We start from the raw sequence: 21,326 nt of genomic DNA on the forward strand, positions 1-21,326 counted from the left end.
TGTGAGCGCTGATATGATACGTGCATGTGGATTTGTGTCTTAAAAAGGAGACTGTGATAGAGCATGAGCCAGTGGGTGACCTTTTGTAATCGTGTTCTGATACCTGGTAAACACAATAGTTTGCCTCTGAAGATGCAGAGAACCTTTTCTCTGCCAACATACTGATAGGCTGATTAACAACTTGCTCTTGAGGTGTGGCAGATTCAGTGAGCAGATAATCAGCTGAGCAGTTACTGCAACATTTATCAATCCCGTTAAGCCTCGGAACAACTGAAGGAAAAAAGGCCATTACCACTTAAAAGAGACAGAATAGGCTGCTGGATAGCAGTTAATGATTAGTTGTTTATGTTTGCATTCTGTAGACATGGGAGTGACAGGACATGATTAAAGTTAAGTCAACTAAGCCATAGAGTAAATCCAGAATATGAGGTTTTAATTGTGCAAATATACAACATTAACATATTTTTTAAAAACTGGATGGACGTTCCTTGTAGCAGCCTGTTGGTCAGTTGTGAATGTTCACTGCAACTGACATCAGTGCAAACAAAATCCAATAACTAATTTTCTTGGGTGATCTCTTATTAATTCCTGACAACCAGATTTCATCTTATACCACAATATGAATGAGATATTTTACTCACAGAAAAAATGTTTTAAGGGATTATGCCAATACTGTTTTTCTGAAGTGCTAAACAAAAGCATCAAAGGCTCTTGATTAAAGATAAAATTATTGTATAGAACTGACTATAAGATCCTATTTAAATACAAGAGATGCTTCCTATTTTCTAATAAGTGCAGAAATCTACAGCTCACTGATATTTGAGTGGCTACAGGATTGTTTTTAATAAAAAAAAATTACACTCATTTGAATTAATAATTCAATTTATTTTATTAACGCTTTTGCAATGTTTACATTTTTTGCATAGAATCTCCTGCAGTTATGTTGATCATATATGGCTGCATCAGAGGGATGTTGATTTAATAATTTTTGCACACAGATTCATCAGTGCTTGTGCATGTGTGTGGGGAGGATACTGAGCTTGAAAACTCTTTATGTTTACACAAATTTAAAAGGGACCTACAGTGCTTTTTCTTATTTTTGTCAGTACAGACTGTTACAACTTCACATTTTCAAACTAAACAAATCTTCAAAAATGAGGTTAGCATTTGTAATTAATCTGTGTGAGCCAAAAGCTCACGCTTTAGAGCTCAGTTTGTTCTACTCTTGGCTCATTGTCAAAGAGAGGGGATATCCCTAATATGGTCATCTGGAGCACACAGCTCTGTCTGTGAGCACAGCAGCCCCACCCACCTGCTGTTCAAACATTTTGTTTGCACGGGGCACCCAATCAGAATAAAACAAATACTGATATAAATATGAGCATCTATGTTCTTCTTATTTTTTTTATTATTATTAAAAACAAAAAAATGTCTTAATTTCATTCAGATTCAACTCCTTCTATAATTCTTCTTCTTCGTGTTCCTCTTCTTCGATCTGTCTCTCACAATCTCATCTATCCCTTATCTTAATTTTATGCTTCACTCCATTTATTTTTCTTTGCCTGCCTTATCTCACCGTTAATTAAACAGTCACTAGACCACTACATTTGTATTAGCTGTTTTCCAGAGATGAGGAAAAACTCAGCGATGCTGGTGCGTCTGGCTTTAGTATGCGTTCACAGACATATACGAACTATTGAGAGTATAAAGATAACATTTTATCTGCAAGTCTCGCAGGAAAATGCATAGAGGACGAGGAGACTTCCGTGCTATGCAGCTCGCTGTTCCCTTCTTTCCTCCTTGTCATGTGATCGGCATTAATCTGGTCCTAAGCTGCTCAAACTGGAAGAATGGTGACATCAGAGGACATCAGAGGGAAAGAAAGGAGTGATTGAGAGATTTATAGGAAAAGTCAGGAAGGTGAGAAATTATGCAGATCGAGAATCATCAGTGGCCATGGAGGAGAAGCAGATCCAGCAGGGAAAAACTGAACTGTGTTATCCAACACATCCCTCATGACAGCGTCAGATTGGGACTGTGTTTACTTTCCACATGCATGCATACAAACTTCATCTGCTTTTAAACCATACATCCCCACCACATTTTCACTCATTAGCCTCCATAACTGTGCCTCAATTTTCTCACTCTACTGTTCCTCCATTTAAAAATGAGAGCTTGTGACTCTGCAAAAAAAAGAAACAAAACACAGCTGAAACAGATGTCAAATAAGCAGAAAAAAACAGATGCACACTTAAATGTGGCATCCAGGATTAATGAAAAAGATATGCGTGTTCCAGTTGACCGGTAGGGCAGCTGAGGAAGATTTAGTTCAGCAGAGGTAGTTCTGGGGACTGTGTGCATATGTGTGTGGGTGGGTGTGCATCTGTCTAAAAGAAACACAGGGAGAGTCAAAAGGGAAGTGTTCATGCAGGCGAGTGTGTAAGGATTTCTGATATGAATTCTGAAGTGAAGCTGTGTGCTCTCAGGTGAAACAGCGTCTCAGAAAAAATAAGGTGCTGTCAAATGAAAACCTTTCATTAACACGCAACTTCTTCTTCTGAGGTAAAACCCCCCCCAAAAAAACCCAAAACCCAACCTTGGTTTATTTCAGTTCATTTGAAATGGCAAGTGCAGTGGCTGAATATAACTAAGTACATCTTTTAGGGATACATTTGTGGCACTTTCTTTGAGTTGATTCTTCTTATTTTACTTTAAATCTTAGGTCTCAATGTAATGTATTTTAATATAGATAAAAGGGCTTCTTACACAAAACTGCACAAATTCTGCAGCCCTGCAGAGCGCTGAAGTTTAGCAAGTGTAACAAGATTTCATCTCGTTAAAAGTGCACCCAATGTGGGAGATGCACTGACAAATTTGCCTGCTAATTAGTGCAAATGCAATGTTATCAGTTAAGGTACTTAGTACTGACCAAATCCTAGCCAACCGAAGGATGAACTGAATCATGGATTTGACCAAAAACCCATAATGCTGCATGCACAGTACTGTGCAAAAGTCTTGAGTCCCTTTTCATTTCTTTATTTTCCTTCCAAGGAGCCCAAACACTATCAGGTTGAATCTATCATAAATAGCAAAGATATAGTAATTTGTCTCGTGGTCTGTGATTCAGCCATTTTGGGTTCTTAGTTTCAGTTCTGGTTATATTAAAGTTATATAAGGAGCAATCAATAGAAGAAATTGAACATGATTTATTGATTCTTGATTTAGTTATTGTTACTTACCTCCTGTTTCACTTTGCTGTGTAGTTTTCTTGTGTATTGTACTCAGTCTCACATCTTCCTCTGAGACTGTGTTGACTGTGTGCACCTGTGTCTTGTTTCCTCTCAGCTGTGGTTCATTCCCTTGATTAGCTCTTTCTGTGTGACTATAAATAGATAATAATAATACATAAATACTTCTTCCTTTTGTCCTTTATTTAGTCCTTTGTTTAGTCATCTGTTTAGTCTCCCAGTGTGCTACTTTGTGTCACTTTTCTTGCTGGATTTATAGGACTTTGTGTTTATGGACTTCATTATTGAACTTTTATCCACCAATGAAGTCGTGCTTTTTGTTTATTCCACCTGTCTCCTATGTCTGCATTTGGTTCCTTAATCTGCAAACGGTAACAGTTCAACAGGCATAAAGTTGTATTTTTGCACCAGAAAGATAATTCCCTTTCGCTGCATATGTCAGCATGGTGTCCAGTGTGTTCTTTAAAAAATGGAGGAAACTAGACAAGTGGAGTACAAAAGAAGAAGAAGAAGAAAACTACCTACAGCAGGTGAACAGCATCTAAAAGTCATGTTGTTAAGAAATAGGAAAAACATCCAGCAAAGACTTAACAGCAGATATCTGGCCCCTCAGCTGATCCATCTACTGTTCACTGAAGTCTCAAAAGAAAAGATTTCAGTAAAAGGGACATTGTCAAGAAGTCAGTCTTTAAAAAGGCGAAAAGGGAGAAAAGACAGAGATATGCCAAATTACATAAGGACTGGACTTTTTATCAATAAAAATCAATAATTTGAATAAATATTTAGTCCAAATTGTTGCCAATATGTACACTGCGTGTCTGCAGTTATATGTAAAAAACGCTGGAAGCTCTGTCATGGTGTGTGGCTGCATTTCAATCAGTGGTTTGGGGAGCTTTGTCAAAATCTATGTAATTGTGAACAAAAAAGGGTACAACAAAATTTTGATCAACCACGCAATACAGCGTAATGGCTTCATTTTTCAACATGACAATGACTTTCTACCAATGCAGTAAAAGTATACCTGGATAAAAAAAAAAAAAGAGAAGAAAAACACACGTACACAATACAACACTATCAGTCAAGCGTGGCCACTTCAGAGCCCGGACCTAAACATTACTGAAGCACTGTGGGATCGTCTTGACAGAGAATGGAACAAAAGGCAGCCAACATCCAAAGAAGAGCTTTGTCCTTCAAGTAGCCTTGACAACTGTTCGTGAAGACTTCTTAAAGAAATGAACAGAAAGCTTTAGAGATTTCAGCCTGTGTTACAAAACACAGGTGGTCGTACCAAAAATACTGTATTCTGCGCATTTTCCTTTCCACTGCAAGCTTCTAATTCCTCTCCATTTAAGATTTAATGAGATTTGAATTATCCTATTTACTACAATAATTATTATTTTCCTTTTCTTTTGCAGTTTTTAGATTTTTTATTCTGGGGAAAATTGCCTATACAGATTTTTCTGGTCTTTTAAATCAGCATAGAATTGAAATCAATTGCTTCCTGTTGTCCTGTTGCAGGGTTCCATGGTCAGAGACTACCCATTTCCAACCGTAGATGTCCCAGACCACGCTCACTACACTATTGGTGTTGTCATCTTTGCTGTAGGCATCACAGGCTTGCTGGGAAACTTCCTGGTCATATATGCTTTTTGCAGGTATTTGTTTTTCTACTTATGTGACTGGTTTAAATAAATGTCCTACAGTTACTTTTGCATATCTCTCTGATAATAGAATACGTTGTGACTTGTTTATTCACAGTTCATTAAGCATGACAGCAATTCAACAGCTGTATGTTTGTATGCAGGAGCCGAAGCCTGCGGACACCATCCAACATTTTCATTATTAATCTGGCAGTCACAGACTTCCTCATGTGTCTCACGCAGACGCCCATCTTCTTCATTACCAGCATGCACAAACACTGGATCTTTGGGAAGAAAGGTACAACACTGTGCACATACAAAGCTTAACATTTTTAACTCAGTTACGTAACATGTTGCACTTACAGACTTTACAGACTCTAAACAGTCTTTTATATGTGCGGGCACGCACACTTTGAATTCCACCTGTAACCTTAACCTTTTCATTGTGACATACAGTTCAATGAATATTTCACACAGATACACACACAGAAACACAGCTGTCACCCTGTATGATCGCTTTTCTGTCACAGTTTAAAATAAAAAAAACACTGTGCGATAGGGTTACTCATAATCAGATGTGAAGGATGATAGCGTGTTTTACATGAATGCATTCAGAGGGAGGTATCATTCATTAGCAGACGCCGTATTGGGAACAGAGATGGAGAGGTTTTTAAAGAGGCAACACACTCCACTGATCAAACACTGGTAGTCGAGGCGCCTTCAGGAGGTGTCCTGACCTTGATGAAGACAGCCAATGGCTGTCAGAGCTGGAGCTCAAGTCTCAGCTGTGGTTACCGCAGGAGGTCGTTTGCTTCCTTTTTTTTAATTCTAGCCATGGCCATCCTCCCACCCAGTTATCCTTTGTAAAACACAGAACAAGATTCAGATTATGAAGTTTAAAAAAAAAAGAAGTAAACCAGGCGAGTCTTGCAATTTATGATGTTTTTCCTTTTTTTAAGGTGCAGTAAGTCATTTTTAAGATAATTTCACATGAATAGAATATTCATGTGAAATTAAACCTAATGTGTTCTAAAAAAAAAAAAAAAATTAGATTAATCCATTAAAAATACATATGAGTAGGTACCTGTTTATCGAAGCCAAAATGTTGCCCCATCATCTTAAATATAGTGAGGTTGACATTTTTGGTTATCATGTTTTATGTGTGTGGCTAGAGAATCGATCACATACATTGAACACTTCATAGGTTTATTTTATTTTAAAGATTACAGATAGCTCTGTTAAACTGTATATGAGTTTTTGACATTTTTACATGTATAGTTTCATCATCGCTTTCTCATCATGGTTGTTTCCTCCTCCACCAATGCACTCTCTTCTTCCTCATCCTCTTTCTCGTCACCTTAAGCCTCATCTCTTGAATTTAAATCAGGGTTTTAAGACATGCCAATGTGCATGAACATGCTTATTTGTCCCAATATTTTTGCAATTACTTATTGTCAGCAGAGGGCTAACAACAAGCCAGCTAAACAACAACAGCATGTTGTAAGCTAAAGAAAATATACAAGCTAATGTTAGGCTTGAGTGTCCTAAAAAATTACACTTTCCCTCTGATAAACACATAAACAATTTGATTACATTCTCACATCATTGAGAGTTTATTTGCTGAATTTCATCATCAGTCCATCAGCTGGCTAACAGTGTCAAATATACTCAACAACTCATCTCAGGATCGGTGTCATTGGTCACAAGTGATACATCAGCTCTTATCAGATTGCTTTCATATCAGATCGCTTTCAAAAGGTTTTATAGTCTCCTCCAAAGTAAATAGACCTAAATACATATTGATAGCTGAGGTAAACAGCGGCCCAAAAACCTACACTCACTGCAGATGAACAGTGGCTAGAGGTGTTCGTCCCACAGAAAACACCGTACCTAGGATTATGCATTTGAACTGGGAGAGGTAAGAAAGCTGTTTTTATTTTGGCTGCAATCTGTAATGTACTGACATCTAGTGGCAAGATGTTACACACTGTACCTTTAAAAAACAAATCTCAATACAGTAATTAATAATGGAATTTTTCCTTAGGGCAGATGCATGACAGATGTAATTGGGAGAAGTTAAATTAATACATACAGTACATGTATTAATAGCGTTAAGGTTAGCCCTTATTCTAATGTGTTGTTTGCAAGCTGCATGTGGCTCTTTAGCTGCTAAAGAGCCATGGGTTGCCAGCCTCTGCTGTAGGGACTCTGTGAGTGGCAGTTTTAGGAGGTAAGCTGGATGATCTGTCAGTCTGTCTATTGCAGGGACATTGATTTTCCCCAAAGAATAAACTTTAGTGACCAGTTCAGGCAACAATTATATACAATGAAATGATGTCATCTATTAATTCATTTTCTTAACCGCTTGTCAGGGTAGCAATGTGGTACCCTGCCCATCCTAGGCTGAGAGGCAGGGTACTCCCTGGACAGCTCACTAGTCTATCACTAAGATAGATCTAAGATAGAGAGACAGACATTGAGTAACCAATGTGCCTAACAAGCAGGAGGAACCCACACAGGCCCATGGATAATGTGACCCCAGCCAGCTGCTGCACCTCCTTGCTGTGAGGCACTCTCCCACTGATGAAATGATGTCACATAGATTTGATTTAATTTACTAGAAGACCACAGCAGGTTGAAGTTACCCATATTATTCCAGTAGGTTTATATTTGACACACATTCTTTGACAAGCTTTCAAATGCAACATTCAAAATGTTAGGAACAATAGCACATTTAATTTCTTGCACATGATAACATGCTGAGTGTTTGCCACTAAGCAAACCACAAGTCTTCAATGTTGTTTGGACAGATGATACCAAAGTAATTATGTTTGGTCATAACAGTTAACAGTCAGCACCAGTAACCAGGCTGAAGTGTTGTGGCAGAACTTTAAGAGAGCAGTGCAAAGACAAATGCAAACCCCATGAAAACAAATGGGCTAAAATTCCTTACCAGCGATGTGAGAGATTAATAAAGTCATACAGAAAACAATCACTTCAAGTTATTGCTGTTAAAGGTGTTTCAGCTAAATCACGGGGTGTTCTTGGTTTTTCACAAGATTGTAGGAGACCACCTACTTGTGTCAGTCAAGAGATCGATAACATTCAAACTGGGTGGTATTTTTAACACATTTACCCACAAGTCTGGGTGTACAGTAGCTATAGTTTAGGGCTATGTAGCTATCACCTGAAGTTTAAAACTGCTTCACAAAGACTGATCCCATACAGCTATCAAGGCTTTTCTGTTTCTTGTTATCAATTTAATAGCTTTTACTGGTGTGTGGCATGTCTTTATGAACGAATGAATGAATTCAGGGTCTCAAATATGAGAAATATAAAAACCTAACTGATGGTATTTTTTTGATTTGAGTATTCTGTGATATAAAATAAGCTGCTGGGGGGAAAAAAATCAAATGAAAACAAGAAGAACAAATTAAGTGAAATTCAAAGCAGGCAGGCTTTACATTTGATGGACTGCTGGCTGGTTGTTAGAGTGAATTGTCGTCTCTCTCGCTCTGTGAAAGCCTTATGATTGACTGATGGGTGTTCCTTGGCTGTCGCCCAGTATCAGCAGGGATTGGCTACCGCACACCTGCAACATTATTTGGTGAAGCGGCAAAGAAAATGGATAAAGATTAAGTATCACAAGATGCCATTATTAAATGAGCTCCAGCCTAATTCCAAACACTGCAAAACATTTTAGAAATCATAGATTATTCAGCATTTAAAATTGTTGAATGTATTTATTTGTCCACCTTGGTTCTAACGAATCTGATGCTTTCACACGCCATACTTTTTCTTCTTCTGGATACTCACTGGAAGTTGTAGTTTAACTTTACCTTATCTACCATATGCAAATGACAATTTTTATTATTTATTTTTAGATTTAAATGTCTGTTTTTATTGCATATCTTCACATTTTGCATAAAAACAATGTCATTAATTTTTTTCCCCACTTATAAAGCATTTGGACTTCACCGTGCTCTGAGCATTGTTGTTACAGCAAATGCCACAGGACTTAAAAATATTGTTCTTCTTCAGAAAACATCTGCTGTTTATTGTGAACCAGTCTGGAATTTATTAGCTTCAGTAACTTTGGCTTTTGAACACACGCACACACACAGATGTGTTGATGTACACTATATTAAACTACCTTAATCGCCTGCATTTGTTTGAGTTTCATCACAAAGCCAACACACTGCAGAGTTTGTTATGTGCTTGGAAGCAGTGACTTGGTGTTGTGATTATATGACGTGCGACAGGTCAATGGTAATTACAAAACTACAGCCTGGAGGGAAAAACGGCTGATGAAATGATGAGTGACTGCTTGTCGTTTGTCATGCGTGTCTATCTGCATGAATATATTTCCACAAGTGTATCTATTAGATTTCCTCATGGATACATTAAATGGAAATATGCCAACAATGTGTCTCTCTAAAAAAAGACAGAGTATGTTAAAATATTATTACACATTCTTAATTATATAAACATTAGATTTCACACTCCCTGCTTTCTATTTCCCTCACATTTTCTCTAATTTCTAATCTATCACATACACTTGTCTGCAAATGATGTTAACTGTAATCGCTAACCTAGAGCTCTTTTCCAGCATTTCATATCTCATTTATCTCATTATACTTCGAAATGTAGCGTGAAATTGAGTGCCAATCAAATTATTTAAATAAACTGTTTTGGGGCTTTTTTTAGCAAGATAGTTGAAAAAAAGGATAAAAAAATATGTCAATGAAGTTCATGTTAACGCTGACAATAAACTGTACATAAAAGATGGAAATAGCCACCATGATGTTAACCACTGGTTTGTGAAGTTCCCTTACTACCTATTGGTGCTTGTGTTGGTATCCACTTGTTAGTCATAGCGACCTCTAAGACCTTATTCTTCATCTTTCACCTGCTCCGTCACCAGTCAATCACCTGCCTCCATCTCACCCTATTCCTTCATACACTCTGCATGTCCTCCTTCACTGCATCCATAAACCTTCCCTGTGCTCTTCCTTTTTTCCTCCAGCCTGCCTTCAAACACGCTGTCTCCTCTTTCTCTTTACTCAGCAGTATCCTAGTTACAACACCTTGCTGGTCAACAGCACTGGTGTCGGTCATAGTTAACACAATAATGCCTGGATGATAATGCCTATTTTTGATTTGGCAATTATTTTATACCAAATGTTCTTCCTGATGCAACTCTCTCCATTTATTCTGCCTTGAGACCGTCACGAGGAGCACATCTGTTTGCAGCCCTCATGGCTGGGTTGATAACTTGGAGACTTAACACAGTTTAAAGTCATGAGTTATAAAGGCATTCACTCAGATGTGGAAGTTCTTTCTTCCCACTGTTGCCAAGTTCTTCTTCATAGGGTTCTCTATAGGGTCTATATAACATAAAGCACTGTGAAGGAACTTTTGTTGCAAATTGGTGCTATACATACATAAAAAAGGAATTGAACACTTTAAATGTTATGAAGTTGCAGAGCTCTTAGCTCTTTTCCTACTTGTACTATGCTTTTTGGATTATTAATAGCTGGGAATTTCAACAGGGAGCAAGCCTCAAGTGGTTATTGGAAGAATGCAGTTTTTGTCACTTGACTCTAAGAATTTCTTACAGTGCAGTTGTATAGACTATGAAGCATAGATCTCAAATGGTCAGCCAGCAAAAAAGTTCCCCTTAGGAATAGAAAGCTAAACCTAACTAGAGTTAGAGAGTTAACCACTTTGTCTGCCATCAGTGTAGTTTTTACTACAATTTGTCATTGTTCAATCAGATGTGATCAGTATCAACGTGAGCATTTCTTCTTACTCTCTGTTTACATCGCCTACCCAGGTTGTGAGCTGTACGCCTTCTGTGGAGCTCTCTTCGGTATCTGCAGTATGATGACACTGATGGTGATTGCAGTGGACCGGTACGTGGTGATCACCAGGCCTCTGGCTTCCCTCGGGGTGATGTCTCGTAAGAAAGCATTCACCACTGTGGCTGTTGCCTGGCTCTATTCAATGGGCTGGAGTTTGCCGCCCTTCTTTGGCTGGAGTGAGTACAATTTTATTCAGTGACCTGGACGTTTAATAATGATTATCAGTGTGATATAGCAATATAGTTTTTGAATCTCTGTCTAGGTACTTATTTCTAACTGATCTAACTAATGCCAGCGTTTCTATTTCCTGATGAAAAGTGCGACATTATTTCAAAGAGATCTTGGTTTGCCTTTTCAGCATGGAAAAAAATGAACATTTCACGTGAATCATTAAAACACTTGATGGATATGATAATGGAACAGTGTTTACACTTTTTATGGTACCACATTTGCATCTGTTTGTGTAGGTACTAGCATTTGCAGAGTACACACAAGGGGGTATGCTACCAATGCAAATATGCAAGGACCTGACACCTTAACATTGATTAAGGTATGCAAAGGTTAAATGCTGACTGGTTGAGAAGTGGACCATAACAAGAAAAAGGGGCAACAGTGGAGTTCAATACAAACAAGAGAAGAATGAAGAAAAAAATCTAAGACAAAAAGTTCAACATGAGAAGCACAGATGGTGGACACTATCCACTGTTTTTAGCACGCTGTTTCACTATTTTAGCTCTTTGCATATAACTTCTCTGACTAGGCCCAACAACATCCCAAGCAGAAGTATGGTGTGACATGGCCACATGGTGAGAGTAAACAACTACACATGTAGACAATGGTCTGCAAAGCTGTGCGTACCACCACAGAGCCGTGTTTGAGCCATCTCTCTCATATTAGCTTTTCCTGTACTGTGTTTGATTTAGGGGAGGGGTATTTATGTCCACATCTTGTTCAAGTATCACAAAGTACAACTCCAGCTGTGAAAGCAACTGCTGCAACTCATGAAGAGCAAGTCTACATTATTAAAATCATAGACACTTAAGCTTAGGCCTGTCCAGAAAGTGTGGGAGGACTGATTAATACAACAAAATACAGCTAGCAATTATGATTAATAGAGGTGTAGGGTAAGAAAAAAAAACAAACCCAAACAAATGCATACAATAGTAAGATTTAGACACTTACATAGCCTGTCACAGCATGATGTCGCCTCCACAAAGGATTCCATGGTGGTAGTACATAATGGGTTACATGGCAGCACCATGAAAGCCTTCTCCCTTTTCTTAATCTCTATAAATCCAAGCTTTTTCTGAAAAGGTTAAAGGTTTTAAATTAAAATCTACTTCTTATACTAGGCTTATACTTCTTATTAAGCCTAATCATAACCATAACCATGGCTGGAAATAAAAGTGAAATCGAACGTGTAACTAATACTGTATGATTAAAAATAAAGGTGCTTTTGGACCATGTGCCAAAAACAATGGAACCACAGGGGAGATGTGTTTGACTTGAATGTGCATTAACTCATTCTTTATCCAGTGTCACCACCACCAGGGAGTGCGTATACCATGGCAAGGCTCTTAATTGTTTTTCCATTGGTATGTAATGCATTCTTAAGAAGCTATGGTCATTTTATGTATTCAAGCCTAGTCTCAGGGAGTGACAATCAATGGAAAGCCCCACTAACAATGGCAAGAAAAACCTCTTCAGGATTTCAAAGAAATATCTCAGTGACTCCAATAAACAGTGATACAGGATAATTACATACACAGTACAAACCAGTAATGCAGCTCAATTCTGTACATGTATTCCCTATCTATGATTTGTTACCTGTATTTTCAAAGGTTATTGGCTCTTTCATCCATTGTCTTCAAGGTTGTTTAGGAGTTTAGCAGTTATAGGATGGATTTCCTTCCATACATCTTATATAAAACAGTGTTTTCTTCCATTTTTCAGTCCAGTGAATAGACAAAATAAATCAATGTGGTAAAAGGTTGGCCATATAGTGTATTCCATTCATACAAGACTCACAGGCTCTACCGACAGCCCTTTATTGAAGTAGTAGGCACAAACATGTTCAAAATGCAGAAGTATGAAGTCAAAGACTTTTCAGGAGCAAAGAGGCAGGAGAAAAATGTCAGATTTAATGATGTGGAAAATGACCAAAAGAGTTTATGTCCTCCCAAAGGTGCCTACGTCCCGGAGGGTCTGATGACATCTTGTTCCTGGGACTACATGACGTTCACCCCTTCTGTCCGCTCCTACACCATGCTGCTCTTCACCTTTGTCTTCTTCATCCCTCTCTTTGTCATCATTTTCTGCTATTGCTGCATCTTCAGAGCCATTCGACACACAACGCGGTTGGTACTGTTCATGCACACACGCACATCGATGCCATTTATGGCTATTTTTCTCAAAGGTCTTCTAGACTCCTGTGACACACTCCCACAGCTGTGTGAATATCAACAAGTTAGCCATAAAAATGAATTACAAACGAGGGTCTGTTATTACAATAAAATTACAAACTATATTATATTATAGACAACGGCTTTCGACAACAATTTTTACTGGTGGTGGGCGTGTCTGTGCATCACAGGGCGATAACAAAGATCAATTGCGAGGGGACCAGAGACTCTGCAAAGAGGTTCCATAAAATGAGGAGCGAATGGAGGATGGCTAAAATTGCACTCATCGTCATCCTGCTGTTTGTCATCTCCTGGGCCCCTTATTCCTGCACAGCCCTCACTGCATTTGCTGGGTAAGTGCACAAGTGTGTGTGTCAGAGTCTGCTAAAGAGACATCTTTTTTCACAGTCCAGTGACATCTAAAATTCTCCATGAGGACGAAAAACCACCAAAGTTTGACACTTTTTGGGTGTTTGACTCACAATAAAGTATTGAGTTTATGATTGAAGATGCCATTAAAGCTGTTTCAGCCAAAAGCTATTTGTCTATTTCTCCATTTTAAGCTGGCTGTGTGGTTTTAGTCGTAACAAGACTGTCAATATTCCTATAGGGAGTAAACTCCCGTAATGGATTACCTAGAACAGAGTATTCATCAATACACATGCATGACAGAACCAAACGTTTGTTTTTTAAGTAGATTTGTTCCAAACCACCATATGTCTCTCAAGACTTGGTAGACCAATAAGAAACTAGGAAAGGCTGGATACTGGATTTATCAGGTAGCCAGTAACACAACTACCTGTAAAGAACAAGAACTGCTGCCTGTTCTTTTGCGATGGACTGTGCTGCCTGGCCAAGAAGTACCCCATCATTGTCCCAGTGTCACCTGAAGTATAGCCTCCAGCCCACCGTGACCCTGGCTGAACAAGCAGTTAAGAAAATGGTCGGGTGAAGTGAGGGATGAATTCAGCACTAAATGCAAGCCCAGCTGTGTGTCCCAGTCCTGTGTCTCTGCACTAATACTGCACAAGAAAACCATGCCCTTGTCACACAAATGTGTCTCATTTCCTTGTCTCATTTTTCTTCCTGCCACCATCTGTCTCATCTCTCTCTCCCTCTCTCTCTCAGGTATGCAGACTTGTTAACTCCTTATATGAACTCTGTTCCCGCTGTGATCGCCAAAGCATCAGCTATCCACAACCCCATCATATACGCCATAACACATCCTAAATACAGGTAGGACCTACACTCAAGTGTTAAGCTGCAGTAACAGTTAAAAAATACAATGTTCTTTCTTAATCTCCTCGCACACAACAGCGATGAATAAGCAGACGTTACACAAGGTGTCAGAATAATAATTAAGGACATAAAAGTAAAAAGCTTTTTGCAGCTTCAGTATGTACACAATGGCACACCACAGTAAGAATGTAAGAAAAGAAAGAAAAAATCAAACTACAAAAAGGAATAATAAAGCAGTGTGACAGAGAAGTATAATGGTTATACAGAGGAAGTAAAGAAAAGATGGAAAAGAATCATTTTGAAGTACTTCAGTAAAGGTTCATGTTGTCTCTCTGCCTCCCCCCCAGGCTCTGACTTTTTTAAAGAACAAATTTAGCTGCTTCCATGCTCATGTTAGTTATCTCTCCAAGTAAATATTTCATTTTATTTGGTTTGAGAGTGTGTCAAATGTGGTATTGCTCTCTCTGCATGTGTGCATAATTGATACTGTGTTGCCAGGTTTGTCATTGTCACCCATATAAATGGCTGGGATGTGTTTCCTCGGTCTATAGTCAGTTACATCTGATCAGTTTTAGTGAAGAGGTTGCTCAGTAGTTGATACTTTAACTGATGCCGATGAGGCTCTGCTGAACTTGGGTGTTAAGACCCACAGCACCCACAGGTTTCACTGTGTAGCTTCAACCACTGATGGCACAACCACAGAATGATTAACATGTGTGGTTTACAGGATATCAGAATAAGGTTTCATTGTTCTTCAATTATATTAAAAGGCTATAATTTTAGCTTGGGGTGTGAGAGGTCCTAGGTTTGAAACGAAGGATCAGCCCCCAAAAATCTTCAAATCTCTCAGGAGCCCAGCATATAAGATGTCACAAAGTTTCTACAGTTCAAAGAATTTTGAAGAATACAAAAACAAAAATAAAAAACACAAATAAAGGAGATTGGAGCTCCAGAAACAAACAAACAAACAAAAGAAGGTTGAAGGCCACCCACCCAGTGTGTGAGTCGATTAAATTGTCTTATCTAAACTTGTGTTAATAAACCAAACTAATGAAATTAAAACTGAAAACAGTGCTACCCGCAACATTCAACTCAGTAGAATGTTGAACTTTAAAAAACTGCACTAAGCAGCTGAAGTTAAAAGAGGCCAATGTGAGAGCAGAGAGACACGCCATCCTGACTTCATATGCAAGCAGATGAGTCTTCATAGATAATCATTACTGTGCATGAAACAGAGAGTGCTAGAAAGCAGGTTAATAAAGATGATCAAATACAATAACCAGAGGGTAAATGTGCCATCGCACAGAGGCGCATGACACTCCCAGTGACTGCTTTGCACTCCTTTAATCACATTCTAATATAAAAAATTGCGAACAAGCTACAAATCTTCTTTAATTTACAAATCTCTGTAGCATCCAAAGCTTGAAACCAAAACAGCTTTTATGAATGCAAGATTTAGAAAAGGTAATATTGTGTTACGACCGGTTAGACAGGCAAGGAAGGGAGTCACACTACCACCTGAATATGGATAGCAAAGATGTTTTAAAGTAGGTGGCAAACCTGGTTATGTCTGTAGCAGTGGTGTGAAATGGTGCTTGGATGGGCTGCTAAGCATGTTGTATGGGATGTATGTGCAAAAGCAACTAAAATCATAACTCAAAAAGAATCAAAAAGGCTGATGTGTTGCAAAGACAGCACAGTCACTGTCACAGGAGTGAAGAAGAGGAGCAGCAGGAGCCCAAAGCTACAGAAGCAGGCTTTAAATATCCCTGCAGAACACTGGCCAGGTGTTCGGCACCTCCTGCAACCTCCTGCAACACATGACACTCACACACACACATACACACTGATCCCACAAGAAAGTCCGATGCAATAACAATTTGGAGGGATTTGGACATATGTTACTCAGGGCGTGATCTGTAGAACATTTCAGTTCAAAACCTATTTTTCAGACTTTTGCCCATATTTTCTGATTTGTGGGATGGTAAAAGCAGAAATTCAAAATCAGTAAAAGATATGAACAATGAAAAAGAATGCAAATGACTTCAAATTTTTGTAAAAATAGAATTTTTAAAGAAAAACATTGTGAATTTATATAATCAACTGGGGAAAAATTCTGATAATATTCATTAGAAGGCTACACTTTCATGTACACGATGCACTTACTTTTGTTTTTGGCAGTAGTACAAGGACATTTGGCAGCAAATATCCTTGTATTTTGGAACTTTTGGAATTACTAACTTTCCAATTAGTAGATGACCTGCACTACCTCCTGATTTACAGCTGCCCCTAAAGTTGTTGCCATACTTACCATGAACACGCCTACGCACTAGTGAGTGTAAGTATAAGCAAACTTGATCTGAGCAGACACTATGATCCTGTTTTCCCTTAAAGTACTCACCATGTCCATTTTATGATAACTTTGCTCCTTATCAAATTATTAGTTTAAAGCTAATCCTCACATGGGGATTCATTCTGCACCTTGGCGATGGAGCCAATTTTAAAGACATTACAAAGTGCTAGGTGAACATCAGCCTCAACCTACTTTATAATTTATTATCATTAATTTATTACTACTGTTTATTGTTTGATCCTGCTTTTGTGTAGTAGTTGGCACATTCGCTTAACAATCAAAAGGTTCCAGCAGGAGACAAAAATCCCTTTTAGGTTTTATCAGGAAGAGAATCCCAGGTGAAACCTCTGCCACATCAAACATGCCAAGCTACCCGCTGTAACAACCCTACCCAACCCCCCAACCCCGAGTGAATAAGGCTGAAAATAGCTTATTTGGTTTTGTTTTGTGTTGTTACAAGAATCACAGATGCATCTAGAAACTGAATAGTAGTAAATGCATTAGTAAGGCAATAATTAAATAGCAGTGAAAGAGCAGTACACTGAAATAAAGGAAAAAATAATGTGCTGACTAATACTGACTAATGCAGTGACAACATGGGCAGTCTTAGTAGTTGTACCACAACCCCTTAAATGCACAGCATTAATCAAACTTGTATAGAGTAGAAAAGCGCTATACTGTATATATATCTAGTTCATTTACCATTTACCAAACTATAAGGAGCTAAGCCTCGTGACTACTTGACTTTTTTCGGTATTCTCATCTTGGTAACTTTTTAACATCCTAATTAAAAGCTGACATTTGTCTAATTCAGCTCAGCTTGTAAGGATGTCATGCAGTTTCACACTTCACTATCATGTAATTAAAAAAAAAAAATGCAATTATGGATTGGAAAATGTCTCTGTCTCACTCAGGTCAGCAATCAGCAGGTACGTTCCTTACCTCGGGGTATTGCTGTGCATGAAGGGCAGAGACCGTTTCAGCAGCAGCAGCTTCCAGTCCACCCGCCGATCAACCCTCACCAGCCAGTCAGAGTTCAAAGGCCCCAGCAGGACTCACAACTCTTCCCAGTCTGAGAGTGAATCAGTGAGTGTGGCTCATATTTAATATGTTATGTATTTTATGTCCTTGTACAAAGGTTTAAAATATGGGTTGCTGATTTCAGTCCTTTTCCATCTCAGGCCCAGTTCTCAGACACGGAGGAAGACTACTCTTCTCGAACTCCTGTTAGTCGTCACTTGTCCAGTGATGCCAAACAGGTGCGTCACGCTAGCCAGAGGTCAAAGGTGAGAGGGTATAACACAGAGTACGAGAGAACCTCTGCTCACAACGCCACTGATCCAGCCATATGTCACCTCTCACCAATCACTGTGAGTACAACAGCCTGATTGTGTAAAGGTATTGCTGCTAACATGACAAAAAGTTCCATGATTCCAGTTTACTTGATTTTAATTAACTTTGTCTCCCCTTCATCCTGATCTCCTTGTGTACTTTGAAAAAACTTTTCAGTGTTCACTAAGTGGAAGTCTCTTTCTGATCACCTGCACAGTGTCCTTCAGTGTATTAAAAGCCTTCAACTTGTGTTTATTTTGGGGAAGAGAGAGTTACACAAGGTAAAATCTGTGGAGTAAGGCAGGGAGTGATCACAATTTAAGTTTGGTTCCTGAAAGAAGTAGAAAGAAGTTTTGATGCATTTTGAATGGGTGTACAATGGCAGGCTGACACAACACCACTGTTGAGGTACTTTATATTGAATATTCCCTCTAAGTCACCTCAGCATGCTACAGTAAAACTCTTCACTGACAGTCTTTCCCTTGCAGATGAATTCATAGCACACAACCCTTCGAATGACATTTTAACTGCTTCTGTGCGTGCTTGTGATTGGATGTCCCTGTCACTGGTTAAGATGTAACAAACTCTTTCACTGAAACAACTGTTTGGACCCACAGCTCTAATCACCAGAACTCTGATGTAAAAGTTGTTTCACAAGGACCGAGTTTACTTTCTGTGCAAATTTGAGGTCTGCTGTGAAATTGCGGTTAAGCTTGTGCTGGTAGTCTTGAATCGGAGGTGATAACTTTTTCAAATTTAAAACAGATAAAGTGTTTTTCTTTCTATAGGCAGAGTCGCTGAATTTTTTGACAGCACACATAGAATATATTTACTATATAGTAAACCCAAAGTTTTATTTTTACACCATATGGTATTTCTAAGTATATTTCTGAAGTATAGAGTTAAGAAGGGGTGAAATAGGACTCAGGTGATCATTTCTTATAATAGTTTCATGATGTTTTTGATGGAAGGTTTTGCTTCTTGTTTGTCCATCAAAGCTGATCTACATCCTCTTAAACTGATGTTTGGGAGCTCTGTTAAACTCAAGACGTTGTCGATGTAATCAATCTTTAATTGCATGTAACTTAATAAGCACATATTTGTTGGAGTCCACTTAAAATCCAGGCTCCTCAATGTTGTGACCAGGGACTGTGTAATTGTGTTACTGTGGTGCCAGAAAATGATGCTGATCTTGCTGGTTTGGCTTTGCATTTCAGTATAACTCATATAGTCTGGTTACCTATGGGAACAGCTCATTTGACTTTTTAAAACAAATTCAAGTCACAGAAAGAATTTCATGAAGAACAAGCACCTCACGGACTACTATTGCTTTTAAATGACTCTCTGAAGCTGACATTTGCAAACCGTCTCAGTCTGAAATCTTCATGTCTGGAACTTTATTGTGATCACAGCTACTTTAAAATCAACCTGCATATAAACTCTGCCATCAGAAATACAGTAAAATGAAGAAAAGAGTGTCATGTTGGGATCAGCATGTATTGATGTCTGCAATCATTAGTGACAAAAATGTAACTCACAGTTTCTCCACTGAGGGACATATGGTGTAAAGGACCAAGTGAAAGTGAATATAAACCCACATAAAGTATGTTTTTTAGACAGTGAGGGAGAAGACAGCGACACTGAGGATAGAGAACAGGGGAAGATAAACAGTGGGTGTCATTGGAGCGGATTCAAACCTGGGCCTTACAGCATATGGGTCGCTTGTTCAAGCCAGTGAGCTAAATTAGCACCCCACAAAATGCAACTTAATTGCAAAACTCAGTAAATGAACAGCTGTACGAGTTTACAGTGCATGCAAATTTCTAACTGATAGGCTGTTGCATGGACTATAAACTCTCACAGTTTAGTGCACATAAAGAAGTCAAAGGAAAGTTTTATCCAAAAGTTTAACCTCCGTCAATATATTTATTGATTCAAAGGCTGGAAGTCACCTGTGGGTCAATCCATGTGGTTGTCATAGTTACATACTGTAAGTCAATCTGTTTGTGAGTCATAAACTGTCAAGGAGCATAAACAACCACCAAAAAAAAGCACACAGGCAAATAGCCAGGTCACGACTCAGTTATACCAGCATGGTTTGAAGAAGTGGAACATGCCTAGCATCCTCTTCTTCTTCTTCTCCTTTTTATTTATTGGCTGCTTCCATCCTGTCATATCCCTGTTAACCCTACCTTTACTAAATACATGAATCTTCTCTTTGGTCTTCCTCTTTCCCTGCTGCTGGAGAGCTCCATCTTCAACATCATTTGCCCAGTATATCCACAATCCTTCCTCTGCACATGTCCAAACCATCGCTAACTTCCTCTGACATACCCATTTCTAATCCTTTCCCTTCTGGTCATATCACCTTTATTTTGGAAGATTCTCACTGGTACATTTCTTCTCCGTTCTACAGGCATCCTTGCGCTCTCCAGGATCAAACAATCTGGTTAAAAAGTCAACTTCCCGCTCAACCAACCACCTTTTCCACTCTTCATCCTCTTCACAGTTGCTCCCACTTCCTCCTTATTAATCCTCTGCATCTTTCCTCCATCCTCAAAGCACCCCTTCTATCTTCTCAACACACCCTTCATTTGTTAGTATATGTCCATCTCTCTTGTACATGGGGGAAGACTGTCATAATATAATAACTATATAATAATATAATATAATAATTATATAATAACATAATATAATAGTACTGTCATAATATTGGATTTATACTGTAAATGAATCTAGGGAACAATCCAGCTGTGGACAGGTATGAAAGGAGTCAAATGTTGATGCCTTTGTCACGTGAACGATTGCAGAACTGTGAATGGATCCCTGAAGCTATGATCTACAAATATGTGGTTTTGTTACCATTTTCAAAAACTATTGCATCTCCTCCTCTCTATAAAACCCCGCCTTTCTCTCTGCCTTTGAACATGTCAGCCTAGAACGTCTATAAACACTTTTGATTTCTGATGTGGACAGACAGCATAAACTGGCCCTCACAATGCCATTCACACATCCTCTGACAGACAGCTCAAAATCCACAGTTTATGAGTTATTTGCGCTAACCCACATGTGACCTCAAATACTAAATGTCTGAGCCTCCCCACCAGACAATCACAGTTCTGTAAGCCTTTCTCCTCTTTCTCTCTCTCTCTCGCTCTCTCTCTCCCTCTCTCTCTGTCTTTTATTAGTCGAGAACAGCATGCAGTGGCAGTTTGTCATTTTTAGCTGCCTGCGACCTACAATAAAAA

General features: G+C 38.7%; 1 protein-coding gene across 5 annotated transcripts in view; it reads left to right on the top strand.

The window, feature by feature from the left end:
• Positions 1–21,326, top strand: part of LOC100707262 (melanopsin-A) — a 62,411-nt gene that overhangs the window by 28,488 nt on the left and 12,597 nt on the right. For 4 of the 5 annotated variants that reach the window (XM_013269416.2, XM_005471435.2, XM_003441754.5 and 1 more), the window contains exons 2-9: positions 4,767–4,903; positions 5,053–5,186; positions 10,725–10,928; positions 12,938–13,109; positions 13,346–13,507; positions 14,283–14,390; positions 17,661–17,832; positions 17,928–18,116. In XM_013269416.2, coding sequence (XP_013124870.1) covers positions 4,773–4,903; positions 5,053–5,186; positions 10,725–10,928; positions 12,938–13,109; positions 13,346–13,507; positions 14,283–14,390; positions 17,661–17,832; positions 17,928–18,116 — 1,272 coding nt within the window. In that variant the 5' untranslated portion in view covers positions 4,767–4,772. Of the gene's footprint in view, positions 1–4,766; positions 4,904–5,006; positions 5,187–10,724; positions 10,929–12,937; positions 13,110–13,345; positions 13,508–14,282; positions 14,391–17,660; positions 17,833–17,927; positions 18,117–21,326 lie in introns of those variants that run through there. The other variant, XM_013269417.2, reaches the window with a different exon arrangement.

This window comes from Oreochromis niloticus, linkage group LG8, assembly GCF_001858045.2.
Source record: "Oreochromis niloticus isolate F11D_XX linkage group LG8, O_niloticus_UMD_NMBU, whole genome shotgun sequence".
Lineage (NCBI taxonomy): Eukaryota > Metazoa > Chordata > Actinopteri > Cichliformes > Cichlidae > Oreochromis > Oreochromis niloticus.